Source organism: Coturnix japonica, chromosome 7, assembly GCF_001577835.2.
Source record: "Coturnix japonica isolate 7356 chromosome 7, Coturnix japonica 2.1, whole genome shotgun sequence".
Taxonomy (NCBI): Eukaryota; Metazoa; Chordata; class Aves; order Galliformes; family Phasianidae; genus Coturnix; species Coturnix japonica.
The window spans coordinates 24953172-24970935 of NC_029522.1; the positions used below are offsets into that span (position 1 = coordinate 24953172).

Consider the following 17764-nt stretch of genomic DNA (forward strand, 5'->3'; position numbering starts at 1 on the left):
TCTGGGCTTACATTTCTCATCACTGTCTCAAGATAAAGATCATTTAGTTTGGAAAGGTGGAGCAAATCTGTTCATCTGTTTGAGCACAGCGTTCATTAGAAAAACTACTTCCAGAAAAAACGACATTTTTATCATTGAGTGGCTGAATACAACTTAATGTTAAATGATTAAACATCTCCCATAGAAAATTTGGAAACAGTCCCTGACAAATTTAAAAATAAGTAAACAATAAGAGAAAAATGATCTGTATCTGTTGGACTGCGTTTTTGTAATAGCAGTGCATGTAGCTGTGAGCACCTCCTCCCAAAGAAAAAGAAAAAGAGAAAGAAAAAGAAAAATAAAAATAAAAAGAAAAAGGAAAAGAAAAAGAAAAAGGAAAAGGAAAAGAAAAAGAAAAAGGAAAAGAAAAAGAAAAAGGAAAAGGAAAAGGAAAAGAAAAAGAAAAAGAAAAAGAAAAAGAAAAAGGAAAAGGAAAAGGAAAAGGAAAAGGAAAAGGAAAAGGAAAAGGAAAAGGAAAAGGAAAAGGAAAAGGAAAAGGAAAAGAAAATGGAGGGGAGGAGAGAAAGGAAAGGAAGAAAAAAAGGGAGAAATAAGAAAAAAGGAGAAAGAAAAGGATACAGAAAAAGGAAAAAAAGGAAAAGGGGAAAAAGGGAAAACAAGAACAGGAAAAAAGAAAAAAAGACTAATAAAGGGAAAAAGGGGAAAACAGGAAAAAAGAAAAAAAAAACAAAAAGAAAAATGAGGAAAAAGGAAACAAGAACACAAGGGAAAAAAAAGAAAAGGAAAAAAAACACACCAAGGAAAAAAGAGAAGGAAGAAAAGAAAAAGAAGAAAAAAGGAAAAAGAAAACAAAGAAAGTAACGAAAAGAGAAGGAAAAGAAAGAAGAAGAAAAAGGAAAGCAAAAGAAAGAACAGAAGGAAAAGAAGAGAATAAAGAAAAGACAAAAGAAAAAAAAAGAAAAAAGAAAAAGAAAAGAAAAAGAAAAAGAAAAAGAAAAAGAAAAAGAAAAAGAAAAAGAAAAAGAAAAAGAAAAAGAAAAAGAAAAAGAAAAAGAAAAAAAGAAGAAGAAAAAAAAAGTCCCTCCACCCCAAAACTAAGGCAATTATTTGTGATTTGCCAGAAGTTTGCTCTCCATCTTACTGAGCACAGATCTGGTCATGGGAACCCTTGTGTTTCTGACCTTCCAGCTTCTTTTACTCCCCACTGTGTCCATAAACGATGCCAAATGATGCAGCTCAAGTTAAAAGGAAAAAAAAAAAGGAGCAGTAGACTGCCTATTTCATACCACCAACTGCTGTGAGAAGGCCGTATAGCTTTCGTCTTCCCTGATTCCAGTTCAAGATCTAAATACTGATAGGGAGGACATCTGCAGTGAAAAGCCTCAGTTTTTGGCTGCTCTTCCATCCTTGCGACCTGAACGCTACCCATGTTCATTGCTTCAGGAACGCAATGACTGGTGGTCATCAGAGAAAGCTCAGGAGAAGGAGATAACCCTTCACAGGAGCTGAGTAGGATCTACTGATCCCCCTCCTGCAGAAGAACAATCACAGCCTTTCAGAAACTGATTTCTTCTTTAGCCTTCTCCTATTTCTCCTTTCTGTTCTCTGTCTAACACATACAAACATGAAAATATTACAAACACACAAGAAAAAGCTGCAGCAAGCTCTACAGACCAGAGACCAGTCAGGCAATCTTTTTTTTTTCTTCTTTTTTTTTTTTTTTTTCTTTCTTTCTTTTTGTGGTCCAGGAAGGAAGGGAGAGTCAATTTTATTGTTTAATTGTTGGGAAGTATTCAGGCCCAGATGAAGGGAACTGTTAATCACTCAGTGCTTTGTCTGTATGTGCAAGACAGAGAGGCACAGCATAAATATTCAGAGTAGCATTCACAGCTAAAAGATGGCTGATTTAAAAGGCTATCACTTACAGTGGATTTATGCATCTCCAGCTAAGGTATTGAAAATGCCCACTCTGCTGATGCTTAATGAAAACCAGCAGACTCCTAAATGGGATGGAGATGATGAGCTACTGCCACAGGGACAGTCTTCAACCACACACTTTTCATTGCATTGAAACCTGGCTTTGGGAAGAGCAGGGCAGCTCCCCCTGCTCTGAATCACCCTGCTTGAGGACCAATGTCTTAGCAGAAGAAACAAATTAATAAAATGTTATTTTAGAGAGAAAATACAGTTTTCTCCCTGAAACGAAGTCCAAGTGATCTTTTTCTGCTGCAAAAAAGGAAGAGGAGGGTGGGACATGGATAATCTATGACCTCTGGGTCATCACTGTCACCCATCATTTCTGGAGCAAAAGTATCATGGGCTGCTTAGCAAGAATGCTCTCTGCCTTTTTTTCCACTGAAAAAATACATATGTGCAAAACAACTAAAAAGCTCTTCTCAGTAAAAGAGCTACAAAATAATTCAAGAGGCAGAAAGCTCTCGTAACTCTTCACCTATAAAAAAAAAAGTTAAGAAAGATGAATACACTCAGACTTACATACCTTGGTGTGTCCTTATGTATTCTACAGAATAACTGCTTTATGTAATTATTTATATAATTATTCTCATGTATCATCATGCAGCTACATGCTCCCACAGTAGGGAGGAGATGCCTTTCATGACTTTGCCCAGCAGAACATTTCTGCAGTTGTTACAGGACTGGCATAAAGCAGAAAGATTGCAAACATTAAGTACATTTTGTAAAGGAAGGATGCTAGAAGTGTCCCATGTCTGTCCTCACTACTCTCCTTCTGTGTTCTGGCTCCATATAAGGGTTTAATCTCTCTTTCCCCCCATGTACATCATGAGGTTTATGTTTCATTGGGGGGGGAAAAAAAAAAAAGCTTTAAATAACTCACTGAAATCAATAATTCTTTACAGAGAAGAGTAAAACTAAATGCAAAAGTACTTTTCATGAGTATAGCAATAGCATAAATATTCAGTTCAGAAAGGTACAAAATACAGAAATCAAAACTCTGAGAGAAATGCACTAGATGTTATCAATCCACAAATCAGAAAAAAGCATTGCAATGTCTTGCCTAATGAAAGTACAAACACCAGACGAGAGCAAGCAGTGAAATGAAGGCACGGCTTCTAAGAGTTTTAGGATCATATCAACTTGCAGTGCATTTGAAATTGCTCTCTGAGCAAAACCTTCTACTTCCTGACATAAGACAAACAAGGACACACTAAATATTGAATATATTTCATTAAGCTACTATGGAATAGAGAAATAGTCTGTGCAGCTTGTAGCATCCATATCCAGCTTGATTCACATTGTCAGTGCTCAGTGTGAGGCATTCTGTCACTCAGGAGTTCTACAGTGGGCACATATGTGAACCCCCTGTGCTATCCTTGTTTCACTCAGACTCACAAAAGAATTTCTGTTCTGTCTTCCTTCCTATGCTTTTCATAACCATGTTTAACCCATTCTACTATTTAAGACCAAACTTAGTTAAAACAACAAAGATGCATTATGAAAGTGTGTTTCTGTTAAACAGATGTTCTTCCTCCCCCACCTATTTCATTACAGGCCCTTCTCTCCTACCCTCCTCATCCTGATAACAGTGTTTTTATAGCCAGCTCCCTTTGCTGGTTTTAGCCAAGTTTTGAGGACACAATGTTTTAATTTAAACATAGTTCCAGTTCCATGGTTTTATTTTGTATGTATTTGAACTTGCTACTCTGTAACCCCAAAAGATACTAATCTATTTTGAAACATTTTCCTAGCCTTTGTTTGTGCAAGAGCTTTCCCCACTGCATCCCCCTCTCTGCGTGCAGGTAGCCTAAAACCATAGCTGCCCTGTGGCTTTGCCTTACTTTTTGGCAGAGCGTAGGGCATTGTCAATCTGCAGCCTTCCATAAGCCTGCATTATTGGCCACATGCCTGCTATGTGGTGAGGACCTCCAGGAAGAAACGGAACTCCATAAAAATCATCCCACGGAGCAACAAAACTTCACAGCACTAGCATGGAAAAGTACAGCTAAATACAGCTGAGGCTATAGCCTACACAACAGCGTCAGGGATCTTGCTTTGCATGACTCCCCTGTTCATCTAGTCATTTGTAAAGTTATTCAGCACCTCAGTGCATGCGACTCATTTCATTTAACTGAGACTCTGCTCAACGTGATACGCTCGCTGGCTTGCTCACTGAGAACAGCGCAATGCAAGTGAGAATAAGCACATTAAAAGCACTAATAGGAGGTTCTATTACAGCTTTTTACTGGCTCTAATTGAATAGAATTCCCTATATGTTAACTTGAACTCTTGGTTTCTCTGTACTTTTTTACTCTTAATTATGTCCAAGCAATACCAGCACTGTAAAACTAATCACGGAGGGTGGATCAGAGCACAATCAACGTTCAGAGAAAATCACCCCATTATCTCCATGCCCCTAGAGGGATTTTCCATCTCATAAAACATCGCTAAATATATGAAATAGAAAAATGAATGTTAAAGCCCCTACACGTAACAAAGTTGCAACAAAATAATTCTAGCCCTGACGATCAATCCCAGCACAAAAGGTCTGCAAAAGCCAGCAAAGTCAAAGCCCTGCATTAGATTAGTGCTGGTGAAGGGAGTGGTTTCCTGTGCTCTGAAGTAGCCTGCCATCCCTACCGCAGCACAGACTGCCTCAAACTGGAGTAATCTTTTAGGGATGAGGCATGTATGCAGCCTTACTGAGCAAGCTGCATTCTTTGCTGCCTGCTGATAGCTGCTTCCCTCTTCCTCTGTGCCAAGGTCAGGCTCTGGCAAACATTCCACCAGCGATATAAAAGGTGGTTCAGTAACCACATCAACTATGTAATTTGTAAAATTCCCACTTGGGACCCTCAATAAAATGGCTACCAAAAGCAGGCTGGAATGTCAGGCATGCATTCTTTTCTCCAATGTTATCCTGATTTCTTTCTGTTTTACTCTGCTGCTCTGAATTTCCTTTCCTCACTTTTGAGTTAATGGAATGCTAAGTTTAATATTTTAAAAACAATGCTGACAAAACACTGGCACACTGATGGCACACTGGGGAACATGATGCGACAAAAGAACTGCAGCATCTCTGCATTTTGCATTGCACAATATTTCTAGAATCATCTTTGTTGACCTCCCTTCACCTTCCTGAAAAACCTCAAAGCCTGTTTTGACTTGAGAGTTAAATCTCCCAATGAATGAAAACATTTGCCATAAAGGCACTGTCACAGAATTTAACTTTTTTCATCAAATCTTTTTTTCACACTTAGTTTGGAAAAGATCATCTACAGATGGCAAAAGCAATCCATTTTTCACCTCTTTACAAAGATAAATTGTTCATGGAAAATCAGCCAAATTCACTTCTGATGCACATACAACACATCCTTGTCTCCTGACTTCAGCTGGAATTATGTGGGATGTAATTTGTGCGTGACTGGCCTAAGGCATCTTAGCTGATTGTCTACCTGCTATGAGAATAGATTCCTAGAAAAGAATTAGAATAGGGAAGTGATATGCCACGTTACAAGTGAGCAACTATTACAGTCATCCAACAAGAAACAGTTTAATTTTTATAAGGCTGACTCTGAATGAGAAGCCAGATACAGCAATCAGTCTAACAGGCTCCCAATATGTAAGCAGTAACCCATCCATTCATCTCGTTAGAAATACATGCAACATACCAGAAACTCCTGCTGGTGTCTTTATGAATTTTCCATTAAAATGAGCAATCACTGCTTCACATTTTTCTGTTGATTCCATCCTAGGAAAATAAAGAATAATTTACATAAATTAAATGATCAGATTTCCATATTTCTGCTTTTTTTTTTCATGCACGCTTCTTTCTTTTTCTTACTTTGATCTTACAACTTGCTTTCCCATATTAGAGCAACGGAGAGAATGTTTTCGAAGAATACACTGCTTCAGAAGGGTAAAAACTGAATGCAATTAACATTTTAGACAGTGCAAGGTCTAAGTTAATGCCACACTGCAAATACAATACTCTTATTTACTTAGAGATTAGGAAAAATATGGGTGATTGTAGTGCTTTTGCTTTTTGAAGAAAGTAGATCAATACGCGTTCTTAATTGAATTCTAAGTGTACACAATGCATACAAAAAAAGTTAATGCCATTTTTGATAGATACTTAAGCGATTGTACAGTTTAAAACAGTCAAACACAAACATGCCTTTGCACCTTTTAATTTCTATGCATTATCACAACTAAATGACGTGCCTGCCCCTAATTTAATCATTGTTACATTCCAAACAGGAACCAATAAAAGAACAGCTGTGGCAGCTACTGAGAATCTGGCATCCTGACCAGGTTAGTGTACTTGTGTTGTCAAAACTAGCCTTAGTAGACTGGGTAGATTGCTGTTGAACTACTGCTGGTCTGGGAGCAGCTCCTCAGGTTGCAGCTACATCCTCACATTGCAATGCAGATGTGTCGGCTCTAACAACTAAATTGGACTAAATTGGAACAGATTACTGAGATGTGCAAGTAAAATGAAACTTATTTTAATAGAAGAATACATTTTGCAGCTGTCTGCAAGTTGATGTTTAATGTTAACAGAGGATTTTCTTTTCATTTGCTTACTGAGTTCTTTAATGTGGATCCACAAATTATGCCCAATGACCTCAGCATCAAAGAAGTGGTACTAAAAATGAGTTAAACCTTGGCACCTTTTAAATTCTGATAGCCTTTCTGCACAGACCCATGAGATGCAGTCATACACAAGAACCAAAATCATCCAAATTTCAGACTAAACAGTTTTCTTTATGGTTTCAAAACCACATTCTGGGGGATTTGCAGAAGTTCTGGATTTTGGGATTCGAACCAAGGAACCGTAATGTTTTTCTTTCATATGAAACAAACAGTATTATTTCATTTCAGACATGGGTCTGACTGCATTATCCCTTATTCACCTGGTGAAATGCTCCCACAGGCAAGAAATGATAATCTTTATGTTTACGTGTTTCTTGGACAATTTTACCTTTAATATTTTTAGCTTTAATATTTATGCAATAATGTTTCAATATCTACCTTGCAGAAGGGAATAATTTTGATTAGATATCATAACAGCTTATTCTGTAAATGCTGCATTATGCGTATGTGTGCCTACAAATAACAAATATATCAATACATGTAATACTTAATGCCTATGTACACATAAAAATAAGATCTGTAACAGAGAATCTACTGACAAAACACTTTAAAACTAACCTTCCACAACACCCTCAATAGGACCAAGACCTTAAATATACACAAGTTTTTTGGACTTTTGCACAGAATTTTAAAACTCTTCTGGCTATGCTGGAATAAAAGCATTCCTAAAATACAACTTTGGATGCAAGGTAGAATTACTGAGTTTAGGGAAAAAAGAGTGTATAAATGCACAAGGCCTACCAAATCTTAGCTTGAATGTTACTGGATTCTGCCCTTCACAGTACCTGCATGTCCCTATTTTTGTTAATGAAAAACTCCAACCTAAAGTCTCCAAATTTTTATTTCCATATAAGTGTCAAGCAGGACTTAACTAGAGATGGGAAAATACCAGAAAGATACAGAGAAAGCTTAAATGAAGAAACCCCAGAACAAATAACTGTGTTAACTATGGAAAAGGCAGATGCACACAGACAGAATGTATGGGAGGTATCTGCTAGTTTAGGGAAAACATTCATTCTCGTTGATTTAGGATAAATACTGAATCAAGCTGCCAAATACGTTAAGGTGAAATGTAATGTAAATGAATACAAATATTTTCTTTCCCAAATGATGTTAATGAGCCAGACCACTCAAAAGCACTGACATTCTAAAAGTGATGATGAGTGGATTTTCTCACAGGAAGTAATGAAGAAGAGGGGGTAGTAGGGTGGTTGCCCTCTGGTTTCTTGTTTGGAATTCAAGCCTCACAAGACAGAAATGTCACAGCAGATGTTTGAGTGAAACACTGCATAACCCTTGCTTCAGAGACAGAGAAAAAAGAAGAAGTACAAAAAGGAGGAAGTAGTAGAGATGAGCTCTTTTTCTTGCCAGTTATCTAGTAAGAACAATATATTCAGATTCAGCCATATCAGCAAAACGAGACACAACCACATTTTATTAAGCAAAAGACAAACAAGCAAAGCTCTGCTTGTATTCAGATATCCCTATTCTGGCCTTTTCAATTAACAAGGGAAAAATGCTGCCAGCATGGCTAATGACACTGAAGTACCTGGCAAAGCCAACACCACGGCTTGTCCCACTCGAGTCACGCAATATCCTTGTAGAGATAACCTGCCCAAAAGGCTTAAGCATGTTCTCAAGCTCCTGCTCATCCATTGAAAGTGGCAAATTGGAAATGTATAAATTTGTTGGATCCTGTTCTTGTTGCTGAAACAGAATTAAAAACAACTGTTATTACACTAGCATTCAGAAAGACACTTTGAACACAAAATATAAGACCAATTACATACATCTACTGCTAATTAGTTTTTCCTCTTAGACCCCCTTCTAAAGGTGATTCTCCCTAGCATTAGCAACCTCCATTTTCTGTCACTATATACTGCATTCCTAAGAGAAGCTCCCCTCCGCTTGCTATTAAATACTGCTGACAAGGACATTTTTTAGTGGAGATAAAGGTGAATAATTGACCAATTTATAGAGCATGTTACAACTTCATGTTTCAGATTCTTTTGGAATGAAGAAGCAGCAAAATCAACAAAAGTGAAAAATGACAAGAAATACAACTGGTGGAAAGAACTAAAAAAAAAAAAAAAAAGAAGAAGAAGAAGAGATGTAAATTAAACATGGAAAATATTAGTGAGAATACAAAAATGATGTGGGAAAAAGGAGAGGCAATGCATTTAAAACTTGGTACATGGTCAAAATATTTTCATAAGAATAGCCTGATGTACAAGACAGTGGGACACCCCTCTCTTCTCTCATACATGATCATGTTTGAGTTTTCATCATAGTTTTACATTATGTATAGAAACCAAAATAAAGTGTTCCAAAAATGTCTCTAGAAACAGACAAAATGACAGAGCAGGAGATAATTAGGGCTCACATTAGATATGAGAGACAAATGTAGGCACGTCTGCAATTCTGCTGACCTTACAGCTATCTAGTTTTTGTGGTATATGTATGTAGCAAGAAATTCCATCTTAATCAAAGAAATGTTTCTGTTGAAATCAATCATTTCAAGTATTTGTCAACAGATTTTCCAGTTGTGGTTATGGATGCATCTTTTGCATCTCTCTCGTACTGCTAATTGATGGTTGTACTCTCTTATGAAATACATTCTTTAATCTACACAGATCTGTACGATTTGGCCCTTAAAGTTGTGCAAAACCTTGATGTCATAATTGTGGCTTTTTATATAGATGTAAGTCTCTGCAGCACTATGATACACAGAGGAACTTTACTGGCATCAGAATAGAAGGACATGAAACAAATGTGATTTTGTTGACATAAGCCTCAGTTTACTTTCACTCTGTGCAAGTGGGTTAAGTTATAGAGAAGTCTGAATCAAAACAAAAAACAAAAACCCCGTAACACCTTCAGGAATTAAAACATTTATTGAAGCGATTACAGCTGTTTTAGTGGTGAAACTGTCTTATAAAGAATAAACATCAATCTGTCATTAAACTGCCCTTGTATTAATAGTACCTTGGTACCTTTAGGAACATATCATATAATTCATTAGCTTTCAGTGCAGAATATCACCCCTCAGGTGGGACTGGTGTTCCCTAGGGAAAAAAGTGCCAGGTGGCTAAGTCTTGGTCCTTTTAGGCACAGACTTACACTCTTATACTCCAAAAAATAATGAAAGTTAAAATAGGGAAGCAAACGTTATGCTTAAGGGCACACATTGGTTGCTTGTTTGTTTGTTTATTTTTCCATCTATATTAAGTTAGAAAGGCCTAAAGTTTTCTGTAAGGCTTTTAAAAGAAATTTCAGTATCGAACAACCTATAAAAGGGAAATGTCCTCATTAATGTTCCCTCCCGATCTGCACACAATGCCACTGACATATGCGTGATTTCTAGCCACACTGAAATACCATGTAACTTACAGAAAACCAACTTTTCCAAGTGCCTGAGTGTTGTCCTAGGCAGTTTCTTTACAGCCCATTAGAAATGGCATTTAAACATCACGTGTGGTTTGCCTTTTGTTACCAATTGGGAACAGCCCCCTTCTTTTCATCTCCCCTTCCTCCCCCTTTAGTAGTGAATCTGTAGAGAAGGCATAGAAGTTTGTTGTTTAAATTATCTACAAACATCTCATTCACCTTTCACGTTAGAAAAATCAGCAGGAAGGTAAGGTGAGAAAATGGATTCACAGGGAATTAAGACATTACATTAATATTCATTGCTGGGCAATGTTTGAGAGGGAAAAGTCTGTGTTACATCTATCTATGTTACAGAGTTACATCTCTGACATACATTTTACGTTTCCTTAGCTGGGAATTTCAAATAACATTTCAAGTTTTTTAGAGCTTGCTTGTTACTCAGATTGTCTTGGAGAATTTTGGGTTACACCTTGAGTATGTAGGCTTACTTTCTTCTTTAGTGATCAATATTAGCTTTATATACACAAGTATCCTAAAACTTCTATAAATAACCTGAAACAATATATGAGTTGGAAATCAGATGCTTTGAATATTTATATCTATTTTACTAATTTATTTTTTATTCTATAATAACAAAAGCCTGGATTATATTATTACAATGTTCTCATTAAAAAGTCTAAAAAGCATTGGAAAGATGAAAAAATAAATAACACATTTTGTTTGCACTAATAAAAATGCAATTTGCGCGCCATAAAAGAAAAGCTTACATTCAAAAACAATTGTTAGAGAAAGAAATCCATTCAATTGCAGAATGTCACGGGAATCGGTTTTATTTGGATAACTAGGAAGATCACATTCACCTTACCCAGGCTCCTATTCCAGCCTGTGGGGTTGTCACATTTCTACATTATAGATGTTGTGTTAAGGATGAGAGGTCACAAACTTTCCTTGCCAAAGGGACATAAGGCATGCTGCAGTTGACTACATGACAGAAAGATCTTCCTCCACACATTGTGGGAAGCTCAGTTCTTGTACCTGTCTGCCTAACAGAGAGCTTCATGCCATACATCATGACACAGTGCTGTCAGAACAAGAAAAAGGAATATTAACTCTAAAAGAGTGTAAATAACTTTAGCACTAGCTCAAATAGGAATCTCCATTGGAATTATGAGGGTACAGAGCCAGCAGACGATTAAGGCTAGTATTATACGTGGCAGATAAATGTATGCACATCTACAATCCTGCTAACCTTATGGCCATTCACTTTTTATGATACACATACATAGCAAGAAATTCCATCATAATCAAAGAAATATTTCTGTTGAAATCAATCATGTGTTTGTCTACTTCTGCTTTTGGTCCTTCAATGGGACCAACCACAGTGGAAAAAAAAAAAAAAAAGGAAGATACTTCTCACTATGTCCACAGCTGGTAAAGAAGGCTAACATGAGAAACAAAGGGCAAAAAGAAGTTAAACAGATCTGGCTGTCACCAAGAAACTGTGGGATAGTAGCTGGAATTTCATTCCTTTCTAACTCTCCCAGAATAAAATAGTTAAAATGCCAACAAACACATGCCAAAGTGCACCAAGGTTATAACTACACTGCAGATGCTTCAGCCCTGGGCAGTGGCAGCAGTTCAACCATAAGAGCAAATAGATCAGAATAAATTAATTTTATCCACTTTTTCATCTTGCTGGGAAGAAAAAAAAAAAAAAAAAAAAAAAAAAAAAAAAAAAGAAAGAAAAAGGGACTGCCGTTGGTACTCAAAATAGCTGGTTTACAATACTGAGATAATACCACTGGGGTGGACATAAAGGAAGACCAAACTACTACAACATAGTTGGAATTTTATGAAGTTTGGAAGTAGAAAAATTTTGCCTATTAGTGTGCAAAACACCTCCACTTCTACATTAATTTCTCATGTCATCATGTGCCTTCTGTCATCTCTATAAGATTAAGCCTTAAAACAGCTATCCAGGTAAGTGTGGGGAGACTATAAGAAGCAAGTCATTTCCTCTCCCTTAGAACATGCTGGATTTCCAAGCTGACTTCCAAATGGCAACCACAACCAGGACTCCCCATCCAACTTTATCCTGTCTTACACAAAAGGCACTGTACAAACAGATGCTTGCTTTTATATAAGGATTTGGCACAGAAAGTGGTTTAACAGTTAAAAATTCAGGAAGTTTGGAAAGAGACAAACTCTTTCACTCGTCCCTCTGTCTCTCTGGCAAACAGCAGTTTAATACATTAAGTTTTGCGACTTCCTTCCTTACTGAAATCTGTCCCACCATAACTTGGTTTACACAGTTATTACAGTGCTGTGTTAGAAGGGAAAATTAACTCCTTGGATATCTGACTTTCTTGAATTCAGCAAATGGGTGCAATGAAATACCTGCTAAAATGAGCATCTAACTCAAACCTTGCCTATAGAAAGCAATCACTGTAAGTGCTCTCAAAGGCAGATTCTTCTGTGGTTAAAGTCCATAAAACCATATAATCAGGTTTTACCTTAGAAAATTTAAATCTAATTAAATTATCATGAAATTATTTGTACAACATTAAGAGAATGATCAAAAAGAATTACTAACGTCAGTGGAGAGATTCCTACTCGGGATAGCAAACTACAATATAAACCGGTCAACCACTGGAATTTCTCTTTTTTCCTAAATGATTTAGGAAGACTGCTTAACTGGAGTCTTCGTATCTCAGGGAGGGTCTCCCCAATTAACATGGCCTCCAGCGAGTTCTGAAAGACCCTGAAAGCACTCAGCTCACTGCAGATTATGGGCAACGTCAGGGGATTTGTGGGCTACCATGAAAGCGCACATTACTGAGGAAATTAGGAAGTCTTTGTTTTTAGCCATTCATGTCAGCAAGTTTCTATCAGCTTCTTCTCACCAAATATGATTTAGTGGATATGATTTAGTGGAGGGTTTTTAGAGTTAGGGTACTGCTTAGGCTGCAGTCGGACTTGATGATCTTCAAGGTCTTTTCCAACCTAGGTAATTCTATGATTCTAAATACCTTCAGCTGCACCTTCAGAACCTCTCTAGCAGAATGCAACAAAACAAACACTCAGAACAGTGTTTCTTCAGCTCAATGAACTTGTTATCCCCAAGTAGCACTTGCAGCTCTAGCTTAATAAGCTGACTACAAGATACGCCATTTCTCATATAAGGGATAGAAATGGTCAACTGCTAATGTTCACTTTTGTAGAAAAGTGGTGATCAGGAGTCCTAGATAATGTGAAAGGTTCTGCCATCATCTGAAATAAATTAACAAAAACCTCGCTGTGCGTGTGGAATTGTTCCTAAATTGCAAGCAAGAAACTTGGCAAAACGATAAGACATCTGTTTTCTCTTGCTCTGTGTAAGGTCACAGTTAACAGATAGCCATTCAGAAACATGTGACTAGGAACTGCTCACAGCATGGAAGATCCTCTGGCTGATAGGGAAGGGATTAAATGCTCGTCTGCCTTCCTATAGAAACTACTTTAACATTTACAATTGGCCTGTGTCTCACTGAAATACGTCTGTTTCAGCCGCAGTTTTAATACTGTCTGACCACAGACTGCTAACAACACAATTCACTGGAAAAATCACTACTACAATCTTCACTTCTTATCCAGAATTCCACAACAAATGCATAGCATTAACATGCTAGGCATTTTAATAGGCACATTTCTATTATGAATAAGAAGTCCAAAAAGTAATGTTTAACTATAACAAACACTGTGCACAAGTCTGCATTTAATCCCTGCAACCACATATTCCCTTTTTATTAATCCTTGCAAATCTTGCTTGCACCCATTGCTCCAAGGACACTAGAGTGCCCCGGCACTGCTGGATGTTGCTCACAAATGCCACCATTTCCAGCAGAAAGCTGAATGAGTCAATCAAGGCTCCTAACTAGATGATCAATATGGTCCTTTTCAACACAGGCCCTTCTATGATTCTATGATGCTAGCTGAGCTGAAGATTTCACAGCACTGCTTGGCATATGAGGTAAGACTTTCTTGAGCTGAATCTGGGTACTCCAAGGAAGTGGCTGTTAACTGACTTATTTAATGCAAATTCAATTCCTGAAATGACAGACATTTTGTAAAATTTGGCTTACTTTCACTTGATTGTAAAATGATTTTTAAGAACAAGGAATTTGCAGAAATTTCCAATATATTTAAAAAGACCACCTTCTAGCTTTCTATTGTAGATAAATCAAATTTTGGTACAGAAATGGGAAAAACTGTTCACATTTACTTAAGACAGTCTATAACCATAGGATTTAAGACTACTGCCTACAGAAGGTACCACAAACTAAGTAAAAACAAAACTCTTACAAAACAGTTGCTAAAAACTGCTGTAGAAATCTGCTTGAGTTACCTCCCATTTGCCTGTCATCTGTTCTTTGGCAGTCAGAAGCCCAGATGCAGAATAAAGACTACTGCAATATGCCCACCTTTGCTAGTTGGATTAAGTGCACAAGATACCATGGTAACCTACATTTATTTTCTTACTTTACTCTGCAGGAACAAACCCTGATTTAATTCTCCAGAAGGTTGCCACAGTGAAGACAAGTACAAAAAGTAATACGTTATTAAAAGTCATAAAAGTTAGCTGTTTCTCATTCTTGATAACTCAAAACCATTTTCCTCATCAGTGATATGAAAGACTACTGTTAATGCATTATGTTTAATAGCTGCAGAACAACCTTGACTTCTGTTCAAGACATGAGGACAAGTGACTAAGCAGGCCTTTTTTTCCTCAAAAACATACCTGCTATGCAATTCACACTTTATTTAGTGCGACAGTTCAACTGTCTTTTCCAAACATCTTTGGTAAAAAAGGCATCTCAGGTTAGAATACAAAAATGTTCTTACATTAGACTTAACTGGAAACAAAGATGTAGCTATCAACCTACAGAGAGTGCTTCACAGTTCTGCCTTTCAGCCATTAGTAAAGAATATGAAGGTGAAATGTTTGGGTTACCTCTGAGTTCTGGTGCACCAACACGAAACCAGACAAAGGGCAAACATTTATAACACACTAAAAACTCTTCTACATTTAAGAGAAAATTTGGTGCATTGTGTTGAATGTCAAGAGACCTCTTCAGAAAATATGAACAGTTTCTCAAGACTGGTGGAAGAGTCAGTATATGCTGGTAAAACTTATTTTGCATTGTTACCATTGGGCATCTTTAACACAACTTGACTAAGAAAATGCTCTGAAGGTGTGCCTATCTTTTGTGCATGCCTGCAGTGAGGGAGATGATTTGTTAATGAGAGGATCTAATGCAATAAACACGAGCATACTTACTTGTTCTAGTGGAAGGAAGGGAGTGAAGACTTTAAGGAAGAAATTACAAAAATTTTGCATCTGAAGCCCTAACTCCTAATAATGTGAGACTGTGGGGAAATCTTCCAATGGATACACAATGACTCTTCCCCCAGAAATGCACATTAGTAAATGGAACAACAATCCTTGGCTTAAATTAACAAATGCCGTTGTCCTCAGAAATTCTCCAAGTCCATGGACTAATTTAATTAATTCTGTTAGAAGTGACACAAATTAACCAAAAGTAAATCTGTGCTTCTGTGGATGGGGGGTGGGGGTGGGGGAGAGAAGCAACAAAAAGTGAAAAATACAAACTGGAAAAGACTGAGCATCACTTTAACAGCATAGCAAAGTTGTACACAGAGAAGCACGAAAAACCTCATGAACACAGAAAGAGAATAGAGGGGGCAGGAAAGAAGATGAGGTCTTTGAGAAAATCTAGGGTAACAGTCTCATTGAGTCTATACAAATTGCACTGGATTCAGATGGGTGCATTATGTTGAATGGAGGAGGCCCCACTAATGTTTAGGACCAGGCTGGAATATGTTTGCAAGAGCACCGGGCAGTGTGCTAGTGGCTCCAGTGATGCCCAATGAGCACAACAAAATCTCAGCTAAAAGGAGTAACTCTATATGCGACTCAAATTTAATAGCTATAAGCCTTTCACTATATTATCTCAGGAATCAATATACCCACCCTGACTAGACAATATGCCTATGCAAGTCTAACTATCATGCCAAGAAGTATGTTATATATCACTCAATGAGATATGAGCTGCCATAGTGTAGCTGCTATTCTACCTAGCTTGAAATATCTCTCCGATGCCATCAGCATGAACAGATATTCTCATCTGGCTTTATGTAGGCTGCAAACACAATCATACTCTTGAATTAAGTTTGCTAGATACAAATATGTCAAAAACTATGCTTTTTATAAAACTTTTTTATGCAGTTGGTTTTTTTGTTTTATTTTTACTCTAAATCCCTTCAAACAACTACAAAGGCTTTTAGCAAAAATAATCATAATCTTATTCCTTCATCATGCTTTAGTGACAGGAGATTGCTGAACAAACCTTTGAACCCATTTTTTCATCAGTTCATCAAAGTGAAGGTACTCAGAAGCACAGTTTTAATAAAAGAAAAAAACTAACTATAAAAATTGGGGAGAACTGTTCCATGCTACTACTAATGTTATTTAAGAAAGAATGGTTGTGAATAATGATAATTTTTTAACTTATTACTGGTTTATTATTGAAGCCCTCCTTGAGGAGCAAGAACAATAAACTAATAAAAGAAACTTCAAGAAGAAATTAAAATGAACCAAAATAAACCAAAACTGACTTTCAGTCATTTTCTAACTAGCTTAGAAATAACAGTACTCTTGTAAGACATGCATCTGCTCCTCCATGTGTCATCTCTAGAGTTGGAGACAAGCCATTGTTTCTGAACTGTGTCCTGTAACAAACTACCTACCACTACTGCTCACATCAACTCTTCATCCCCTTCCACAGGTGCGGCTACACACTGGAAAAGAAATCAGTTAGACCGAATGCTGGAAATGCACCAATGAAAATGAGGAAAGGGTTCATCACCTCCGTTTTAATTCTCAGTCAAAAAGCTACTATGATCCACTGGTTCCACAAAAATATCTTCTGTAAGCTCTCAGCAGAATTTCCTGACCAACAGGAATTTCAGTTTCAGCTGTCACCAGAAGACACACTTAACCAGCACACAGCACACTGCAGAAAAACTTAAGCAAGTTGCTTAAGTGTAATTGTCATAGTAAAGTTTTCCAAATCTAGATCTCTGAAAGGGCAGAACAATTGAAGACATAATGTTTCTTGAGCAATGCTCTAACACTCGGTTCCTTAATCGAAACTATCATCATGACAACTCCCAGAATGTGGACAGTTCCCCACAATGGCCCTCTTCTCTGGATATGGTTTGAAGCTGCATTTTAGGCCCCAGGCCGTCCAAGTCTGCTCAGTCAAAAGTCAGATCAGATTGGAAGCAGACAGCAGAGTACAGCATGAGCTTACCCAGAGCACAGAAAAAGTTCAGAGTCAATATTTGAAGTTATCTCTATAAAGCAAACAGCAGAAGTTTTGATAAGTACAATCCAGACAGTTTCTACTAAAGTGGGATTTGTAGATGACCTTGTTGAAAAGAAAACCATTTTAAATTTATCAGTGTACAGTTACAGTATGACACTGCAAAAAGGGATTCATAACAGTCAAATTCAGGCTTCAACAGCAAATTCTTCCCTTCCATTTAATCTGTGATCCAGGAGGAAGATGTGAAAACCCAGGTAGGAGTGTTGCTACTGATGGCCATGGGCACAGTGTAGCAATGCTTTCCCAAACTGAACTGACAGGCACACGCCACTTTGTAACTGAAGCAGCTGCACTGG

At 37.3% G+C, this 17764-nt stretch overlaps 1 protein-coding gene across 3 annotated transcripts in view; it reads right to left on the reverse strand.

The window, feature by feature from the left end:
- RBMS1 (RNA binding motif single stranded interacting protein 1) overlaps nt 1-17764 on the reverse strand; it is a 137018-nt gene that overhangs the window by 13599 nt on the left and 105655 nt on the right. For all 3 annotated transcript variants that reach the window (XM_015869076.2, XM_015869077.2, XM_015869078.2), the window contains exons 5-6: nt 8183-8340; nt 5649-5728 (exon numbers count right to left, since the gene is read on the reverse strand). In XM_015869076.2, the coding sequence (XP_015724562.1) occupies nt 5649-5728; nt 8183-8340 (238 nt within the window). The remainder of the gene's footprint in view (nt 1-5648; nt 5729-8182; nt 8341-17764) is intronic.